The 20002-nt window shown below is 38.0% G+C and overlaps 3 protein-coding genes across 4 annotated transcripts; 2 read left to right on the top strand and 1 right to left on the bottom strand.

Annotated features, from left to right (window-relative positions):
* The first annotated feature begins 3054 nt into the window (after positions 1–3054).
* Positions 3055–5479, top strand: LOC115923622. Its single transcript, XM_030984693.1, has 5 exons — positions 3055–3315; positions 3661–3847; positions 4116–4364; positions 4784–4955; positions 5321–5479. The coding sequence occupies exons 1-5, from the start codon at positions 3070–3072 to the stop codon at positions 5475–5477; spliced, it is 1011 nt and encodes a 336-aa protein (XP_030840553.1). The 5' UTR covers positions 3055–3069; the 3' UTR covers positions 5478–5479.
* Positions 5480–10507: 5028 nt separating this feature from the next.
* On the top strand, positions 10508–13095 carry LOC115923621. 2 transcript variants are annotated; one of them, XR_004064006.1, is made up of 3 exons: positions 10508–11453; positions 12181–12380; positions 12773–13095. XR_004064006.1 is itself a non-coding variant. In XM_030984692.1 (2 exons), exons 1-2 carry the CDS (start codon positions 11130–11132, stop codon positions 12328–12330), a joined length of 474 nt encoding a protein of 157 aa, XP_030840552.1. In that variant the 5' UTR covers positions 10508–11129; the 3' UTR covers positions 12331–12470. The 2 variants fall into 2 exon arrangements, 1 of the variants encoding a protein (XP_030840552.1); XM_030984692.1 differs by lacking the exon at positions 12773–13095 and having other exon boundaries at positions 12181–12470.
* A 2107-nt stretch (positions 13096–15202) lies between these two features.
* LOC100889399 (protein ANTAGONIST OF LIKE HETEROCHROMATIN PROTEIN 1) lies at positions 15203–19552 on the bottom strand. The gene is made up of 2 exons (XM_003731053.3): positions 18799–19552; positions 15203–17808 (listed from the first exon to the last, which is right to left on the bottom strand). The coding sequence occupies exons 1-2, from the start codon at positions 19306–19308 to the stop codon at positions 17038–17040; spliced, it is 1281 nt and encodes a 426-aa protein (XP_003731101.2). The 5' UTR covers positions 19309–19552; the 3' UTR covers positions 15203–17037.
* Between the last annotated feature and the right edge of the window lie 450 nt (positions 19553–20002).

Raw genomic sequence — 20002 nt, 5'->3', positions numbered from 1 at the left:
GGCAAACGAACCTGGGAAACAAACCGCTCACGCCATCACACATCATATCGCTGCTTAGTGCTGTGGCAGCATGGACGCCTGGGAGCAGGTAACGGAAGAGTCATCTCCAGTTGCGTGGTCATGAGGGTCCAGCAGAGGCTATCAGCCAGGGCGTTTTGTTTAGTTTGTCACTCACTTATCCCTCCCACTTCATAAACAGAACAATCAACTTTCTTGATCAGTAAAGCATGATCTGCAGGACCCAATTATAATTGGAGGCATCAGAGACATGGGTATCATCAACACCCACATCACCCAACCCATCATGAACATGTAAGACACTAATAGCATATTGGTTCCAACGAAAAAAATACACGGTGGCGACGGGCGATTCGCCCCCTAAACCTCTGAAATCGCCACGGTAAAAATCAAGACGAGGGCGAAAAAAAATCAATATATCTTGAAAAATCGCCCCCGCCATAAATTGATATTCCCTATGAATTAATAAACCAATTTATTGATGTGTCTGAGTGAAATCTCCGTTCCAACTACCAACTCCAAAACTAGAAACTTCCATCAACATTTTAAAAGTTTTGTGAGTTGCAGCGGATCGGCGGTCGTACCTACTGTAGCTAGATCTACAGCGGTATCCGCCTGCCTGCGCCTAAGCTCCCGGCGGCCGGACAGGCCACCGGCCCCGATGTAGTTTCGTGCACAGCATGAATGCATACGCAGTTCGCACACGTTCACAATACACAGAAACGTACTAGCTCAGCTCCAGCGCGCGCCTGCACGCTCCTTGTATGAAGCAAATAAGTATTTCAATGATTTGCGAGTGACGAGAGCTCAACTGCTAGCGACCAAATTGGTACGTAATATGTTTATTTAGTCTTTTTTCTGGCCCTAATTTTTATCATGGACAATGCAATCCCATTAAAAAAAATGTTATTCCGTCTAAAATTGTGTTATTTATAAGTTAAAACCATTAAATGCGAGTATATTTTTACTGTTGTCCCACATACTGATATATTTGTAATAACGAAACGTGCAAAATCAATGCCGGATTTTTTCCTGTAAAATCGGTATAAAGCAAGTTTCGTACACAGAAATTGAATTTTGTTATAAAAAAACCGTAAATAAATATATAAAGGATGTTCCTACTCCTCAGAATCTTTCTTACAACTGTTTAATTAAATTAAATTATTTATATACGATCGATGCCAGGCCAATTGTCATGAGTGATGATGACATCAATTTCTGTCTACGAAATGAAACTAGCTTTGGCTTGGCCTTTAGAATTAGAGTCTATAAAAAAAAAATAAGGCCATGATTTTGCATGTTTCGGCACAACAAATAGACCCTACATCGGTATGTGGGACAACAGTAAAAATATTTACTCACATTTAATGGTTATAAAATGGTCTAAATAACACAATTTTAAAGGAAGTTGGTCTACATTTTTTTTTAATGGGATTGCATTGTCCATGATAACAATTAAATTTGGGACAGAAAAAAAGACTAAATAACATATTACCTACCAATTTGGTTGCTAGTAGTATGATGGCTAAGGAAAAACACAACTTATTGTTACAGCTTACAATATGGCTTTAAGGAAGTAGCCCCTTGGTTTTTTTTTAGGCAATGGGGAAAAGTAGCCCCATAAAAAAATTAATTCCTAGCCCGCGTGTCAGTGATAATATTTTCTTAGGATATGAAAAACGAACAGTTAAACAAAACACTCCTTTTGACAAGTTTTAGTTACATGTATATGTAAATCATAAAGCCACACGTTTAACACAAAGTGAATAAATCATGGGTATCTGAATGTCTGCAATACTCTACATGACATATGTACGCTACAATTGTATCTAGATCTATATTTGCCTTTGCTTGGAATTTAATTAGGTAAAACCGCGTTTAAAAAAATACAACCTTTAAAAAAAAAAAGCCCCCCTGAGCTCCAAAATAGCCACCGCAAAATAATTAAGGGGGGCTATTTTTTTAAGGGAAAATCTGAAAAGAGCCCTCGTAAAAAAAAAAGTAATTTTTTGGTTGATTGGTTCTGCAGACCAGTGACTATTACACGCGCCTGCACAAATCTGTAAGTGAATGGATGGTAAACCCACAGCCGTTGTTAAATGACAGTGCCCTTATGTTTGAGGACTTTTCCAAAGAAAGATGAATTACACGAGGCACTGTATGACACTGTCGGTGAGGAAATCAAGTTCAATACAAACCAAGCCTTGTCTATGAGCAAACGGTGAGTTATTTTACTCATCAACATCAAGTGTTATGTTTGCTTTTCAAAGAATCACTTAATTTTACATATGGACCGACATGTGGGGGGGGGGGATACGCCCAACTTGGGAATAGGTTGGGCATGGCGTACGTTCATGGAACCGTCAACCATACGGTTCACTTCGTTGACCCGCTGGCGGGGGTCTGCACCATCAGGGTGGAGGCCATGTGGGCCAGGGCCAAGGCCAAATTCCATGTTTCGCAAGGACCGACAAACCCGAACATGATTTCGGATTACTTGAAGGAGTTCATGTGGTGGCAGCTCTTTATTTTTTAATTTTAATTTTTTATGTTAACATCTTTGATTGATGGAAATAAATGAAGATTAACCATTAAGCCTCATATTTTTGGAAGTTAATTTGCACACTTTCAAAGTAGCAAGGGCTGTTCGTTATATACATTTAGGGATGTACATGTATGTAGCTATTACCCATTTCTATTATGAAAATAGTAGTGAAACTTACAATGTATGTGGATGTCTTGTTTGTTTCATACAGGAAAATACCATCCGATATAATTGATCAGCCCAAGTATATTGTTTTTGAGGATCAGCTTTTGGAGCTCTTCAAAAAATGCAGGCATTGCCACCTCCCCTGCTCTTCAGTAGTTCATCACCCACCGACATTTGGCAGTAGAGTCAAAGTGATCTCCACATGTGACGAATGTGACGGGAAATTTGAATGGTCATCCCAGCCATCAGTGGGAAATTTGTATGCTGGCAACATACTTTTGTCATCAGCAATTTTATTTGCTGGTGCGAGCCCAACAAAGGTTCTCAAAACTCACAAACACATGAACTTAAAATCAATTTCGACAACAACATTCAACGAACACCAGTCTAGATATCTTCAGCCAGCAATAGTGAAAGAATACAGGAGGACCCAGGCAGAGACATTTGACGAGATCAGAGCGAGTGAAGCGGGCCTCATCCTTGGAGGGGATGGGAGGAGTGACTCACCTGGGCATTCTGCCAAGTACGGCTCGTACACGATGATGGACCTGAAGAGCAATAAGGTCATTGATGTCCAGCTTGTGCAAGTGAGTGATTTAGCAGAAATGTTTTAATGTATGTAGTGTAAAGGTTAAAACCACAGAGGTCATCATATGCCTGAAATTGGACATATTGTGTAGTAACTACGTACATAATAGAAAAGTTTTTGCCATGCATATTGTGATCATTACTCATTTAGGTTTCCTTTTTCTTCATTATAAGTTAAATTTTGCAGACGTAATTATATGGAATCCGCCTGTCACTAACTCCAGTGTGTTTTTTAACAGATCTGTTGCAACCATGAATGTATACTTCCTTTATTATACTGTATTACAGAGAACCTTGTACTTTTCTAAGGTTATTTACCATTATTTTATTCTTTTCCTTTATAGTGTACAGAGGTTAAGAACTCAAATGCAATGGAGCTAGAGGGACTCCGGAGGGGCCTGCGGATACTTGACGATGCTGGTGTGATTTTACAAGGCATAGTGACAGATCGTCACATGCAGATAGCGAAGTTTCTCCGTGAGACGTACCAACAAATTGATCACCGATATGATGTCTGGCACATTGCGAAAGGTAATTATTATATATATACTGAATTAATTCCAGCAAATGTATCTTATATACATGTAGGCTGAAATTGATATTGTAGTTATGACTACTTTTGCAGGTTTAAATTTGCCTATATTTCCACTTTTGTATATAGTAAGTATTGAATTATGATATATTTTCTAAATTTAGAACACTCCAAGTAGCTCCTTGATATGTCACATATTGAATTGTCAATTGATCTCTTTTAGCTAATTCTTGCTCCTTTTTTTTTGTTTCTGCCTGTATATAATAGGGTTAAAGAAGAAGCTAAAAGCATTGGCCAAGATGAAGGACTGTGGATTGGTTCAAGATTGGTTGAGGGCCTTGGTAAACCATGTATACTGGACTGCCTCTTCTACTCCGGATGGAGATAAGGATGTCATGAAAGCCAAGTATAAGAGGGCTATGAACCACATCAGAAATCTTCACACAGATGAAAACCCAGAGTACACTGCTTGTGAACATGGTGATGACTATCCAGAGCGAGAATGGTTGCAGTCAGGTAAGCTACTTATGTATGATCTTTAAATAACAATTTACTTCAGTGGAAATAAAAGTTAACCCTTCACTGGTGCCTCAAGTTGTTCTTTTTGTTTGGATGTGGGTAAAATCCTTATTTATATGCATACGGTGTACATTTTTCACCCTCATTTACTTTGAAGATGTTTGTCAAAATGCGAGCAAAATATTTACATTTATTTTAATAATGTACATTCAAGTTTAATTTAGTTCAATTTTGATCATGACATTCATATTTTTTTTTTTGCAATTTTCTAAATGATTAATATTCATTGTGGAATGAAAAAATAGTTTTGGCGAAGGGATGAGATGCTTGGAAATGCCGAGATCATGATTGCTAACTATTTAAATGAACTCTCCTTCACCTTTACCGCATATATTATATTCCCAATCTTATTACAGGTACAAAGGTGTACGACAAGCTTCGAGAGGAATGGCTGAGGACCAGACTGGTGAACGACATTGGGATGATGTCCCCACATGCCCAAACCAGCAAGGTTGAATCATTCCACAACATCCTCCTTCACTTTTGCCCCAAGTTGCTTGTATACTCATATCAAGGGATGAAGTGCAGGTAAATTAGGCAATTAATTCATCAACATTATGCTCCCCTAATATAAATTTAACAAGAACGTCACAGAGGGCAGTGTTGTTTCTTCTTCTTCTTCTTTTGAATTTGATTTTATTGGTTTTATGTTTTAAAGTTATTATTTTCTTTTTGTTATAGCCAGGTTCTTTCTATTTCATATTTTGTTGGGTTTTTTTTTTTTTTAAATTTATTATTTGTAACACATGCTTTTTACACTAACTCTTGCCTTCACTTATTGGAGAGTAGGTAACGAGTTTATGATGATAGACATTACATTACCAAAAAGATAAAATCAACTGTCACAAGTATGTTATTCATGTGACCTTTATTTTTCACTTCACTCTTTTCAGATTATATTTGGCTGTCCTACATTGGAACGAAAATTGTGATAGAGCCCAGGCTGTTGATGCCGAAGGGAACCCAGTGTACAGGTTGAAGTATCCACGCTCGAAGGAAGGAGGCCACACAGTGGAGAGAGTGCTGACAGCTGGTACATGTGGTAAGTAGCCACATGCCTAGTGAATGATATCAATATTCAACAAAAGAGCTCAATTATATATAGAAATCTTTTATTACTTCATGATCAATAGAATTCAAATTAGTAGATTCTTGTGGCCTATATGCCCTTAATTTAATCTGTTGATTAAATTGATAATTATAAACATGTATTGGGTTACTTTCTGCAAATGTGTAATATTGAATAGCAAGCAGAAACAGGCATATATGTCAGTCCCCAAGTCAGTGAACTACCTATTCAGCAAAGAACATGTGCATGCCATTGGTATTTGATTGGTCATCCACCTACAAATAGTGTGTAAAATTAGGTAATTCAATATTTGTGAGAAAAAGAGTTTTCTCTTCTTATGTTCTTATTTTTCTCTTTTCCTTTTTTCCTCTTATCAAAGTGTATTTTTTTAACACCGTATAGATGAATTTTCAAGGTATAGTTTTGGATTTTATCTTGTAGGTTATGTGAAAGCCCTGATGAGAGTTGTCGTAGAACTGGTGGAAAACAGGGAGCAGCTCAGAGACAACATGGAGGAGCTACAGCCTCAACCAGCACGGAGTGCCTCTCATCATCACCCCGACAATGGAGAAGCCGTGCAAGCTTTTGAACAACATCATCGCTTTGGCGATAGAAACTAGTTCTTTTGGTGATAGAAACTATGATGAATGTGTCAGCTACCTGAACATTAACCACTGATTGTTTTATTTCAGTACAATACATGTTTTTCATAGACCCTAAATTATGTTTATGCCAGTATAATTATGGAGAGTAACATGGAAGTACTCTATGCAAGTGAGTAGTGGATTCTGATTCTATGTGAGTGTAAAGCACTAGAAACTTGTCTGTAAGCTTGTACATACTTACACAAGCCAAAGTCCATGGTACACATCAATAGTCAATGGTTTTAATAGGTAAAATACTTATTAAATTTGTAAAACTTACATTTTTAGTTCAATTAAAAACGATTTCTGAAGCATATGCACTAGATTTTCATAAACACTAAGTAAATCACTGTTGATCATGAATTTGGCACCAAATATAATCTGATTTTTCTCACAGTCCTTCATCTTGGCCAATGCTTTTTGCTTCTTATTTGCAAAAAATAAAAAATAAAAAAATGCATTTTTTTTTTCTCATCTAAACTGTTCTTATTCAAGAACCATTTGATGTATTGCACCAGATATGACTTTATTTTTTGTTTTTGATTTTTTCCCTTTTCTGCCGAGGTGAATTGTGTTATTCATTTTCAAAGTTAGTAGTTTTAAAGATCATGCCATATTATCACAGAAGAGGAAACATTGTGATGATACTTCATCGCATCCATACTTTTTTTCCTAACAGCGGTTTCCTGTTTGTCCTAAAACCTGGTTATAAAAGATTGAAAAATAATCATCCTTGCAGATATAATAAAAATAGTCATCTATCCTGTAAACTTTACATAAAATAAGGATGAATGTAATGTACATGTTGCATCAAAGTTTTTGTTCCAATGGTGCATCATTTTGAAATATATTGCACAAACAGAGAAGAAAATGATTGGGGGGAAAAACCGTCAATGGGATGTTCTGAGAATATTTTGAGCAAAGGTAAACAAAAATTCATCTAAAGGAACACAAATCTTGTTTGTTTATTTCTATTATAGGTGTCTTGTAGGAAGCTTCATAATTTAAAGATGGAAATTGCTGTGAAAATGAGAGTGAGATAGAGAATGTGAAGGAAGAAGAGGGATAAAGATAGATACCAATAGGGATAGAGTGAGAGATGTGAATGTGATGGATGGAAGAGGAGAAAGAGAGATTGTGAAAGAGTGAGAGATGGGAATGTGATGGATGGAAGAGGAGAAAGAGAGATTGTGAAAGAGTGAGAGATGGGAATGTGGAGGGTGGAGGAGGAAAAGAGAGGCAGAGGGAGAGAGTGAGAGATGGGAATGTGGAGGAAGAGGAGAAGGAGGGACAGAGTGAGAGATGGGAATGTGGAGGGTGGAAGAGGAGAAGGAGGGACAGAGTGAGAGATAGGAATGTGGAGGAGGAGAAAGAGAGGAGGGACAGAGTGAGAGATGGAAATATGGAAGAGGAAACAGAGAGAGGAAGTGGGATAGACAGATGGGAATGTGGAGGGTGGAAGAGGAGAAAGAGAGAGGAAGAGGGACAGAGTGGGAGATAGGGTTAAGGTTTATCCTTTTTGGGAGGATAGATTTGATGCAAAATAAAGGATTTCCTGGATTTATTACGATGCTTACCATTTATCACACATTTGAAATTTCGTCAACCGCAATTCCCTTCTCTTACTCTCATCATTCCTCTGTCTATCTTTGTTGTGTCCATGCTGTTATTTCTCTTTCTCTCAATTTCGTTTTCTCTTTCAATTTCATTTTCTCTTTCTCTCCCCTTTTCTACTTTCTTTTTCCCTCTCACAATGTTTATTCCTCATTGTTTCCAAGTTCTTCCCAAAAAATAATGATTATTATAAAAAAATAATAAATAAATATGAAGAGCTTGCATGCAAAAGCTGCTAAATCCACATTTACCAATCGTTGCTATGATTGGTTCATTTGTTCCAGCTTGGAACCTGTTGACCAATCAGGAGGCAGTACATATAAACAGCCATGTAAATAATCACTGTATACATTGTCACCTGCCTAGATTTGTCTGACTGGATAGTGTGTGTGTGTTAAGGCTGCGACGGGTAGTCGAATGCTCGAGTACCCGCACGGTTGACAACTACTCGGGTACGATTTCTTGTACCCAAATATTCGGCCGCAAAAAAAAAAAATGTCCAGGCCCACGCTTACCCGTGCCAGGGAGAGCGGCGTCCGCTGGCATGGTACCGTCGGTAAAAATGTTTCCCAACTCAAGCACTGTCAAACTCACCTTTCAGAAACTGGGACCAAATGTCCAGATTTCTGTTTGGACTTGGAGGAAAATGGATTATTCTGCCATCTTTGGTTTTTAAAACAGCATTGTTTACTGTTATTATTCTTATTAAATCGGCGCCTTCAACTGCAACTCAAAGTAAAGTTGCATGCGTTTTCAGCGAGGGACCTGAGAAACTGCCGAGTGGTATGGTAGTGTCAAAAAAAAAAAAAAAAAATCGAAATCCATGTTGAAAAAGATTTTCAAAATGGATTTCGATTTTGACCCATAATTTCCTAAAAAGGGACTATTAAACTGATTATTTCAGTCAAGTTGTTAAGTGGAACCGATGTATTATAGCCTAGGCCTAATTTACATGTGGATATGCACGAGGTAAAATGACATTTTGGGGGATTTTGGGGGCAAAACGCTACGACCTGAAATGGCCGTGGCGTTATCAAGGGAATGTGTATAGACGGTTTCCGTCTCTAAAGAGAGAGCCGACCCTACCCCAATAAGAGGCTAACGAACGAAAGAGACGGAAAATTCGGTCTAGCCTAGGCTAAGACCTAAATAGGCAGGCGATTCGATTAGCGTTTCCAGTTAATTAGATACTAGAGAGGGTCTAGACTCTAGATCTACCTCAGAACAATTGATAGAACTTGAAAGATGAGTCTTTTATTTGTTTTTAATGTAATTATCAAAGTCTACGTAATGCAGCAATAATGACTTGTCACGATAGCCAATTTAACCACATTATTTTATTAAAAACAGCAACAAAAAATTACATAGAGATTCTAGGTCTACTGTAGGCTAGGCCTAACATCTAAGTTACAGGCCATAACTGACTTGGATGTGCTATATCTAACTAGTAAACTAATTGTACGATTCACCCTCCCATGTATTTCTGATCAGACCTAAACAAAAAAGAAGTTGGAGACTATTGCCCTTTTAGGCTTTAGGTGCCAAAACATGGGTCGGTCAATCTTAAATCTTGAAGAAAAAAAAAAAATTAGTCTAAACTGTTTTTTTAAAAGCCGAACATAGATTTACAAGATTTTTGGGTTGGTCACAAAGGGCAATAGCCCCCCTACAACTTTTTCTTTTTAGGCCTCATATACGAATTTACTTGGTGGAAGATTGTTATTAATGACTTTTCTTTTCAATGATAGTCTCATAATATAAAAGAGACATTTTTCAAATCAGGCTCCCTCCCCACCCCTCTGAACAATAGTGTAGTGGGCAAATTCATGCATAAGCAGTTGGCAAGTCAACCAACTCTGATGATTTGCTTGTGCTGCCCCTCGACTACCCCCACCTACCCGACCCGCTCTATGTACGGACATACAGCACTCCCTTGACTGGACACCCGCTTCAGCTGGCCCTCGATCAACCACCCCCTCCACTGTGTATGAACATCATCTTTAGCTGCCCCGCCACCAGCCCCCCCCCCCCCCACCCAGATGCAAGTTCTATGAAAAGTCAATGACACAAACACATTGGGGCTAATGAAAAACTGTCTGATTTCATGTGCTAACAAATTGGAGTTCATGTTTACTACCTAGTTTTATGACCACCTTTTTTGACAGAGTATGGCTTCAGGACAAAGAAAGCGACCTGCCCGTATTCCACCGCACAAAGTGGCAAAGAATTGGTGTGTCTTGGGCAAAGACCAGAGTGGATTTACCAAGACATTTATCAAAGATGATATAGGTAAATTATAAAGAACAAATCCATACAATAATGATAATAATGTTAATAACAATAATTATACACAATAAAAATAAAAGTAATGATAATTACAATGATAATAATAATAGTAATAATAATAATAACTTAGAAAATAGTTACAATATTAATAATGATAATAATTTAATCAAAATAGTCATAGTAGTAATAGTGAATACGGTAGGCCTAGGGACTTGTGTCCCCCCCCCCCAAAAAAAAATAATAATAATACATTAATTAAATTAAATGAAATACAATAATAAACAAATAGGTAAAAGCGACAAATACCCTTTTCACATCTACCAAATATTGCTTAACCCCGGGAAATAGGTGGGGCTAAGGGGGCTCTTAGCCCCACCAATTCCTTCCTTAGCCCCACCAATTACCCGGGGTAATTTTAGCCGGCTTTCTGTTCACATTACGTTTTGCCAAAGTGGGCTAACCCCACAAATAGTACGGGACTATCTGGCCCTGCAAAATAGCAGGGTTAGCCGGGCAATTGCGGGGTTAGCCGGGCAATTGTGGTGCTAAGCTGCGTAGCGTGAATCCAAACCGGGCTAAGGAGAAGCGGGGCTAAGCAACAGCCAATCACAGACAGCGTGGTCGTGTGGTCGTGAATTTGCATTTATCGCGCGCTATGCATGCAGTTCACGTTACGCATGCATGCAGTTCACGTTACGCATGCATGCTCTCTGTATTGACGTTTAGTCTTTTACGAGGCAGAGGTCATTATGAAAAAATCTTTATTATAAAATTGATTTAAAAAAATAGTGAAAGAACATGTAGCTCATAATTTTTTATTGCATTTATCATTATCAGTCATATTTACGTAGGTAAATTTATCAAGTGAATTGGATGAAAAATGGGTAATTGATTTGTATCGGTAAAATAATAAAGGGAAAACGCTTTGCGCAAGGCTGGATAACACAACACGAGCGAGCTAAAATTATTACGTACCGTACTGTATATTGTTGGTCTTTTTACCACAAGCAAAGAGTTCGTTGACCGATATTGATTATAGTTCAATTGTTGCATTGATTGTCTCCTGATTTTAATTGTATTTACACCGGAATGACGGCTTTACCCATCAGAAGGACCAATTGGGAAGATGTTGAAATCAGGTTTTTCCTGAGTCTGTGGGCAGAGGGGGAGGTCCAGCAGCAGCTGGATGGCACGGTCAGGAACAAGAAAGTTTTCGACGATATGGCAAGGAAGATGGCAGACGCGGGGTATAACCGGTCACCAAATCAGCTCCGAGACAAGTTAAAAAAACTGAAGAAGGACTATAAAGATGCCAGATCAAATAATGCTACAAGTGGGGCTGCAAGACAACAGTGCCCATTTTATGACTTACTGCATCCAATCATGGGTAATCGACCTGCCATAGAGCCCCAGGTAAAAAGATAATTTGGTAGATACAAGTTACGTAACTGCACTGTAGATCTAGATCTACTAGATCTAACTTAGTCCAGATTAAGATTTATATTCAACTTTCAAAAAGAAGAAGGAGGGTCGACGGGAAGGAGGAGGAACTCTATACCATATTCATATACCATGTCTACCATTAGAAATCATGGCCTATTGCCTATTGGTTTTGGAGTTACTTTAATTGGCTCATTTCACAAATTATAAATATTGCCATTTAAATTCTAGATGATAGATCTAACGGGCGATCACGTCGAATAGGGGACCAGCCGGCAAACATACCCTACACTCCACCCTACACCCTAACCCTAGTCGGCGGCCTAACGCTTAAACCCTATCCCTTCTCGTGTTATTTTTGCCAGTCCCCTATTCGACGTGATTGCCAGTATATACAAATTACAATGTAGATCCCTGTAGCTTTGTTGGATCTTTAGATCTTAAACGTTAGATCTAAGTTGGATCAACATGTGATGTGACAGACTATATTATTATATAGACTATGATAAATTTTTGGCTTGATCTATAGTCAAGGGGCTATTAAAATATTAATTTTAAAGGTTTGGGGGCAAGATGCCCTTTGCCCCATGTATTTTTGGCTGATGAGCGCTTTTTTTTATAATGCACTTTCATATCAAGCCCGCATGCCCAGTTATTGCAAACAAATTTTGTCATGAAACATTACATACTCCCTTTTCAGGTGCTGGTTGACACAGCAGATGATAGAGCTGAAGGTGCGGACGTTCCTGCTCATGCCGATGGTGCAGACTTAAGTGGCAGACGAGTGGCAGTGTCATCGAGGATGTTTTGGAACTGGAAGGTGGTGCGCGTGCTGAAGACAATACTGTGATTGCTCCAAAAGCAGAAGACCAACCATCAACGTCTACTCCCAAGACCAATGTAGGTTATCTTCTGTTTGACATGTTTTCTATTAATATTTTCCCATAAATTTCAATTTTGGGGTAATCCATGACATGTTCAGTTTTTAAATAAAATTAAATTACCATAATTTGTTAGTGTTCATTTGTGGAATAATGAGCCTAATTTTTTTTTTTTGGGGGGGGGGAGTGGAAGGGGACTGTGCTTTGCAGATTATTTAAATGAGGCTTCAGCTGCTGACAACCACCAACAAACGGAAAGGTTATCGGAAACAGCCCGCCCCCCCCCCAAAAAAAAAAAAAAATACGATTTAACTACATGTAGTACAACAGGTATTATTGTAGTGCATTAATTTTTATCAGGAGAGGTTTATTAATAGCTAGAGAATGTATCATTTTTTTCTTTCAATGCAGGTAAAAGTAAGGGGAAGGAAGCGACAGGCTGAGGAGCCAGCAGAGATGGAGAAGACCCTGAAAATACTGACAGATCACCAGGACAATGCCAGGAGAGAGTATAGAGAATGGGAAGAGCGACGGGAAGAAGCGCAAGAGAGGAGAGAGGAGAGGAGACGCGAAGCAGAACGCGAGCATGAAATGAAGATGATGGAGGTCATGGCACGGATGTTCAATCAGAACGACCGCCGAGAAAATGACAACCGCAAAGAAAATAACAACCGCCAAGAAAATAACCGCCCAGAAAATAGCAACCGCCAAGAAAATAACAATCGTCAAGAAAATAACAACCGCCAAGAGAAGAACAACCACCAAGAAAAGGACAACCGCCACCGCCAAGAAAATAACTACCGCCAAGAAAATGTGATGTTCACTCAAGATGGTAGGTCTTTCATGAACATGTAGGTAAAACTGGTGTTCTCATATTAGTGTGTGAAGAAAAACATATCTTTCATTTTTATATGTAACTTAATACGCAACCACAAACATTTATTTTACATGTGTAAAGAAGTAATTATGTTCTTGCCACATAGCCATCTTATTTGTATCAGGTTTGTCTCAGGTTTTTTATGCCTCCGCCACTGAAGGTGGTGTCCCGGAGGCATCATGTTTTGGTGTTGTCCGTCCATCCGTCCCGCTTCCCCAAGAACCGCTGGAGATATGAACTACATTTTGTAACTTCAAACAGTAGGAAGATGGATCTGATTCGATTTTGGACCATGTATGCAAGGTCGAGTTCCGAAGTTCGAGGTATTTGCCAGGTTATCGGAAGATCACTGTATAGGAAGACAATATGATTAGATTTTTGGAGTAACGAGGTCAATGGTCATGGGTCACAAAAGCCAATCTGCTTTAATTAATGGTTCTAGGGGCAGTGGCAGATAGGAGACGCAGTTGCATTTTCCTTTCTTTATTTGTTATTAATTTATTTTTGTCTTGAGATTTGTGCAAATTGCAAACCCATTTTCTTTCTGTAGATAAGTTCAAAGTTAAGTATACATGGTTTGTGTACAAATTAATATTTATTCTGTAGTATAACTGATCTAGTGTAGAGCATTGTTTGTGATGTCAAAGTTGTATTTTACATGTTTAGCATATATACCTCGTGTAGTTTTGTTGTTAAAGTTCCTGATGCCAAAGTTGTGTTTGAACCTCATTCTTGCTGCTTGTAGTATTTATTTTAATAGCTGTTTTCAATGCCAAAGTTGGACATTAAAAAAGTTCAAATAAGATTACTACAAACTTGTGCTTTAAGTAATCATTACAGCTGGATTCCAGTGTCATTACAGGTACCGGGGGGGGGGGGGGGGGGGGGGCAATATGATGCAAATTTTATGGATAGATTTTCTGACACTGATGTTGTAGGTATTGATATTGGTGTAGTGTTGCCCTTGTGTTTTCATATCTTTACCTTTACTGGTGTAAACGAAATCATAACCTTTTATCTTGCTTATTTTATAGACAAATTAAAGTTTTCGGAAAGCAAACATCACCTTCCTTGTGAATAATGCATTTTTCCTTTTTTTTTTGTTGTTGCTTATCCAGGACATTCATTTCAAGGGGACTGGAGGTAGAGATGGTACGAAGTTGAAATTAAATGCAAATGAAAGCACAGAAAAACAAATTCTGAGTGAGTAAAGTTGAGAGAAAGAGGAAGTTTTTGACAGAATCAAGAAGATAAAAACACACAGGATTTGTTGATTGGATGACAATGACAGGGCAGAGTTTTTTTTTTTGGGGGGGGGGGGTGGGGTTAAAGATTGACAAGCAAGCGAAAATATAAAGGGTCGTATGCCTAAAAGTAAGTTATTGCTTTTTACTAGGATTTGACTTATAAATTTACTTATCATAACATTGTTTTTTGTTATAATACGTAAATGTATTATTACTCATCATGTACTTATTTATCATAACAGTGTTATAGTAAGTTAAAAGCAATTACTTACTTTCATGCATACGGCCCAATGTATCAATATTATTGGGTTAGCAAGGGGAACTTGTTCATAAGACAGTAGGTGCAGTGGAAACTCGATATAAAGAGTTCCGATATAACAAAATACCCGATTTGTTTGGTATTGTCTATTGACTACTGATATAACGAGCAAAATTTTGTGGTCCTACCTCGTTAAATAGAGTGTACACTGTATATGCTGCCTGAAAGGGAATTTGTCTTGCCAGTGGCACATACACACCATACAGAGTGCCTCTTGGCCTCTGAAAAACATTTTCAAAGTCTGGAGGACAACTCTCACCTGACAAATTAACTTTAGAGAGATTTGTGTTGGGGGCTCATCTTCAATTCTCTTTGCTTGCTTGTCAGACCATCTTCGAAATCTTACCCCCCCCCCCCCCAACTATATCCTTGCCTATATTATGTCATCCAGGGGCTTCTTGGAGTTAGGGTCCTGATATGTTTTAAAGAGATAGAGAGAAAGCGAGTGAGAAAGAAAGTGAACAGTATTAACAGCCTTAGTAGGACAGAAACAAAACGACACACACTCATCTAAAAAAAAGCACTCATTCTCAAATGGCTTGTCCACCTCTACCCCCCCCCCCACCTCTTATGTTCTTCAAATCTGTTCATAAGGAATGCAAGGTACATGTACACATGAACTGTAAACCAGGTACCCTCAAACATGAATTACCGGTAAGCCTGAAAATAAAGCTGTAAAAAGCACACATTTACATTGTAGTTTTGAGAGTATGAGACACAAAATAGCTCATATTCCTTTTTTGGTTTTAATTCTCTCTGGATGGATAGTTCAATGAAAAAGTACCATGAGCAAAGATCTGTATACATGTACCTTGTTCACACCACTTTCAAACATAACTTTTCAGTGAATCCACAACTCAATTCAATCTGCTGATACATCTTTGCCTGCAACCGGCAATATCAAATCATCAATGCTTATGTCTGTAAACAAACAAGTTTCCACAAATGTCTGAAATTATATGTACATGTATTTTCAACTCTCATGAATTAATTATATTCTCAACAACATATTACATACAAAATGAAAACTCGTCCACAGTGCACAAAGTCATAGCATGCAAATTGATTGATGCAAGAAGAGTTTTAAATTAGCTTACCCATATCAAGTCCGCTGCTTTGTTAAAATCAGCACAATGTTTATAGATATGAAAGGGTATTCATGTTGAAGCATCAAACAAATATCAGGGCAATGATTCTTAATAGAAATTACCCATTCAACATTTTTTTCTTATCCTAAGCAAAATAAACAAATAACAACCTGGAATCTTGCCAGACACACAGATTGGATATATCAGTTCATTTATTAATGTGATTCCATGTTAAGATTACCAGGATAAAAACATTGAAAATATTCAAAGGCTGGCATCACTTTATTTTTGGTAACTTCTTTACATAATATTGCCAGTACTATGGGATTACATGAACACAATACATATCTGGTAGTCCAATTTACTCTTTAAAAAAAAAATAGAAAAGAAAAAAATAATAATAAAAATAGCGATGATGATGCCAATAATAACTACCCACCATAGCAGTACTACTCACATTGTAACTCATGCCAGGCACTCTACCGTCCATAAAGAAAAAGTTAAGTTCAATTATTTATCAACAAATAAAATAAAATGAAAATGATATTAAAATAAACAAAAACATGTATGGTTATCCTTCACTTTTAATGTTATACACGATGTACATTATTTACACAAAAAAATACACACCAACAATTTCTGTACCGGTAATCAAAACAAGGTATTCTGATTGAACACATGTACACTGTCTATTTTTATATTTGGGTGTGGTACATCGATCCCATTTTCGTTCTCCATTTGAAGGATTAACTTACTCCCAGTAAACCTTGCCGTATGTATGCACATTGGTTTGAAGATGGTTTTGAATACAACAAGCTCATACAATGATAATCATCTATGAAATTCTTTAATCAAATTTTTAATAAAATGTAACTGAATGCGAGACATTGGTTGTTGGAAATGCCTCTGTAGACTGAAGAATACTAGTACTCGGTTAATATGGATTGCAAACAGATAATCCTAGTTTTGTTTTTCTTTCTTTTTTTTGTGTGGGAGGGGAGGGGAACATTGTAGGTGGAGCTTTAAATTATTTGAAAAAGAAAAGAATACATGTGTAAAACTCCTGAATGTTTGGATTCAAAACATGAGATGTATGCAGTACTGTGCATCAACTAGGTCAACTTGCATTTGTTCGTCTTGAGAACTTAAGCATCTGTAAGATGTTGGAGTAAAGCATTACGTATCCTTGTTGCATCACGGTTTTGTTCGTCATTCATACCTGGGACATTTGGAGCCTGCCCATCCCCACCATTGGCACCAAGAAGATCAAGATCAAAGTTCTCACCTGCAGACTCGCACAAATTGTGTAAAACACAGCATGCTACCACAAGATCACCAAGATATTTTACATGAGTGTCTTGTCTTTTAAGAAGTATTCTCCACCTTCCTTTCAGTCTACCGAATCCATTTTCAACAAACATCCTAGCTCTGCTCAGGCGATAATTGAAGTGCCGTTTCTCTCTTGTTAGCTGGCCATTGTCATGGAAGGGTTTCATGAGCCATGGCAATAAAGGATAGGCACTGTCGCCAAGGATAGCAACAGGAACTTGCGTTTCACCAATTTCACGTAGGAGGGGAGGACATAGTTCTCCCTCATTGCCAAGCCTAAAAACCCTAGAATTAGTGAACACCCGGGCATCATGTACACTTCCAGGATATCCAAAATTTATGTTCATGAACCTGTATCTATGATCCACTAGACCTTGTAGCACCATGCTATAAAACCCTTTTCGATTATAATAATCCGCTCGAAATTCCTTAGGTGATAGCACGGGAATATGGCTGCCATCAATGGCGCCAAAACATTGAGGGAATCCCCACTTTACTTCAAATTCGCGTACGACATCTGCAGCAGCATCTCCTCGTGGAATCCTGATCATGTCGTTAGCGAGCGTCACCACTATAGCCCTGCAAACCTGAAATGAGATGTGATGGGAGAAGGAAAACAAGAAAGAAAAAAAGAGAGCAAGGTTAGTAACTACAAAAGTACAATATCATAATGTCTATCATTCATGATTTTTAAATATTCGATTCAAAGATAGGCCCCCTACTTAAAACAATAAATAAATAAAGCCTGGCGTGCCAACAGGGGTAAAATATGTGAACAGAAAACCAATTCATAAATGTCTATCATTCATGATTTTTAAATATTTGATTCAAAGATAGGCCCCCTGCTTAAAAAAATAAAAAATAAAGCCTGGCGTGGCAACAGGGGTACAATATCTGAACAGAAAACCAATTCATAAATAAATAAAGAAAGAAAGAAGTACAACCAAATCAGTAGATCTAATGAATAAATAAAAAAAGAAGGAAAACCAATTCATCAATTAATAAATACATTTTTTTAAAGAAGGGGGTGTATTTTAATCAATAACTGAGGTATGCTTGCATACTAGTACTACACAGTCATTCGCCCTCGTATCTTCAATCATCACTGGCTTCGACATATTTAGAATTTAACCTTTTCAAAATGACCAATTTAATTATTTTCAATTTGAACATAAACCATTTCAATAAATATAAACGTCTTTAAATAAAGCATTCAGTAGATAGAAGTGGTGTAGGCCTAATGGGAACAGAAAAAAAAGAGCGGGCCAGCAGAATAATTAATAGGCCCTAGACCCTATATAAAAGCAAATGACAATGACAATGTTGGAATAAACAACAACAATCTATTAATTGCAAATATCTATTTATTTGGACTTAACAAGGCAGGGCTGTACTGTAGCCCCAACCAAGGCCATACCCTCAAACTTTCTGGCACTATACCCCCCCCCCCCCATAAACAAAATCATTTTTAATTTCATAGCTAATTTAATAACCATCAATCTTTTTATTGGTTTATTTTTAAGTTTAATTTTCTAATTTTAAACAAGACTAGGTCTAGATCTATATCTAGAATCTACCTGATGAACTATGCAGCAAACAGTCGAAGTACCAACGCCAAACATCTGTGCTATGGTCCGATATTCTACATTGGTGGCGAGACGCCACAGGGTGATGGCAACCCGATGCTCGACTCGAATGGCTACCCGAAATTTCGTGTCCATCTTCTGGATGATTGGTCGTAGTTGGCCGCAAAGAAAGTTAAACGTTTGCCATGACATACGGAAGTGGCTGAGCCAATCCTCCTGCTCAAATGTGTCGATGACGATGGTCTTCCACCAAAAGTCGCTTTTGGGTAACGACCAGGGCTTCAAAACGTTGTCGATCATCATGCACCGAGAGGATTCCATCATCGAAAGAATGCCAACGATCGACGTTAGTTCCTCAGTCAAAGCTCTTTCGAATTGCCTGTGACGCCAGGCTCTTCTCCTTGCTAGGGCATTCCTTCTAGAATTCTCCCGAACTCGCCTCTTCATGAAATAGATGTTCAAGAGCAGAACGATCGCACTCAACATTTCATTCGGAGCCATGATTACTAGTATGCGTCGAGATCGAGATCGTTTACTACGTAGGCCTAGAACTACTTCCAATTCCGATCGATCGGAATTGAATTTATATTTATATTGAATTTAGCGCGCGGGTTTTTCCCCTTCATTTAGTCGAAAGGCGCATGCGCGGTAGCAAAAGCATTAATATTCATGAGCTATCGAATAGTCCGGGGCTAAGGCGAACGTAGTGTGAATCGCGTGAAATTTCTTAACCCCGGCTAAGCACATAGTCCGGGGTTAAGAAAATAGATGTGAACAGCAAAAAAAATAGTATGGGGTTAAGGATAGTATGGGGTTAAGGATAGTCCGGGGTTAAGAAAAATAGATGTGAAAAGGGTAAAAGAGAGCTAGAAAAAAGAAAAGATAGGAGCCATAAATATGGAATCATTGGAATGTATAAGCTATGTTATCCTGCAGTCTGCAGAGGTGTTAGGAGGTGCTATATAAAAATTAAATATTATTATTACTCGTGACACAGTCAAAGACCAGAGGTGTATCAAAAGAGCTTATCCTTTCAAGAAATCCATGTTTTCATTTGCAAATCTAAATGACAACATTCACCAGGTTAATGTCATCCGAGTATGAATGGGCTTGGGATAGATTTTAAATTCCATTGTACTGGACAAGCACCATATACCCTAGAAACATCTCATGTGCTACTTGGAGGAACTGTAAT

Source organism: Strongylocentrotus purpuratus, unplaced genomic scaffold, assembly GCF_000002235.5.
Source record: "Strongylocentrotus purpuratus isolate Spur 01 unplaced genomic scaffold, Spur_5.0 spur5_scaffold_14, whole genome shotgun sequence".
In the NCBI taxonomy this organism is placed as follows: Eukaryota; Metazoa; Echinodermata; class Echinoidea; order Camarodonta; family Strongylocentrotidae; genus Strongylocentrotus; species Strongylocentrotus purpuratus.
The sequence above is the reverse complement of the archived record's forward strand: the minus strand, read 5'-3'. Positions and strand labels throughout refer to the sequence as shown.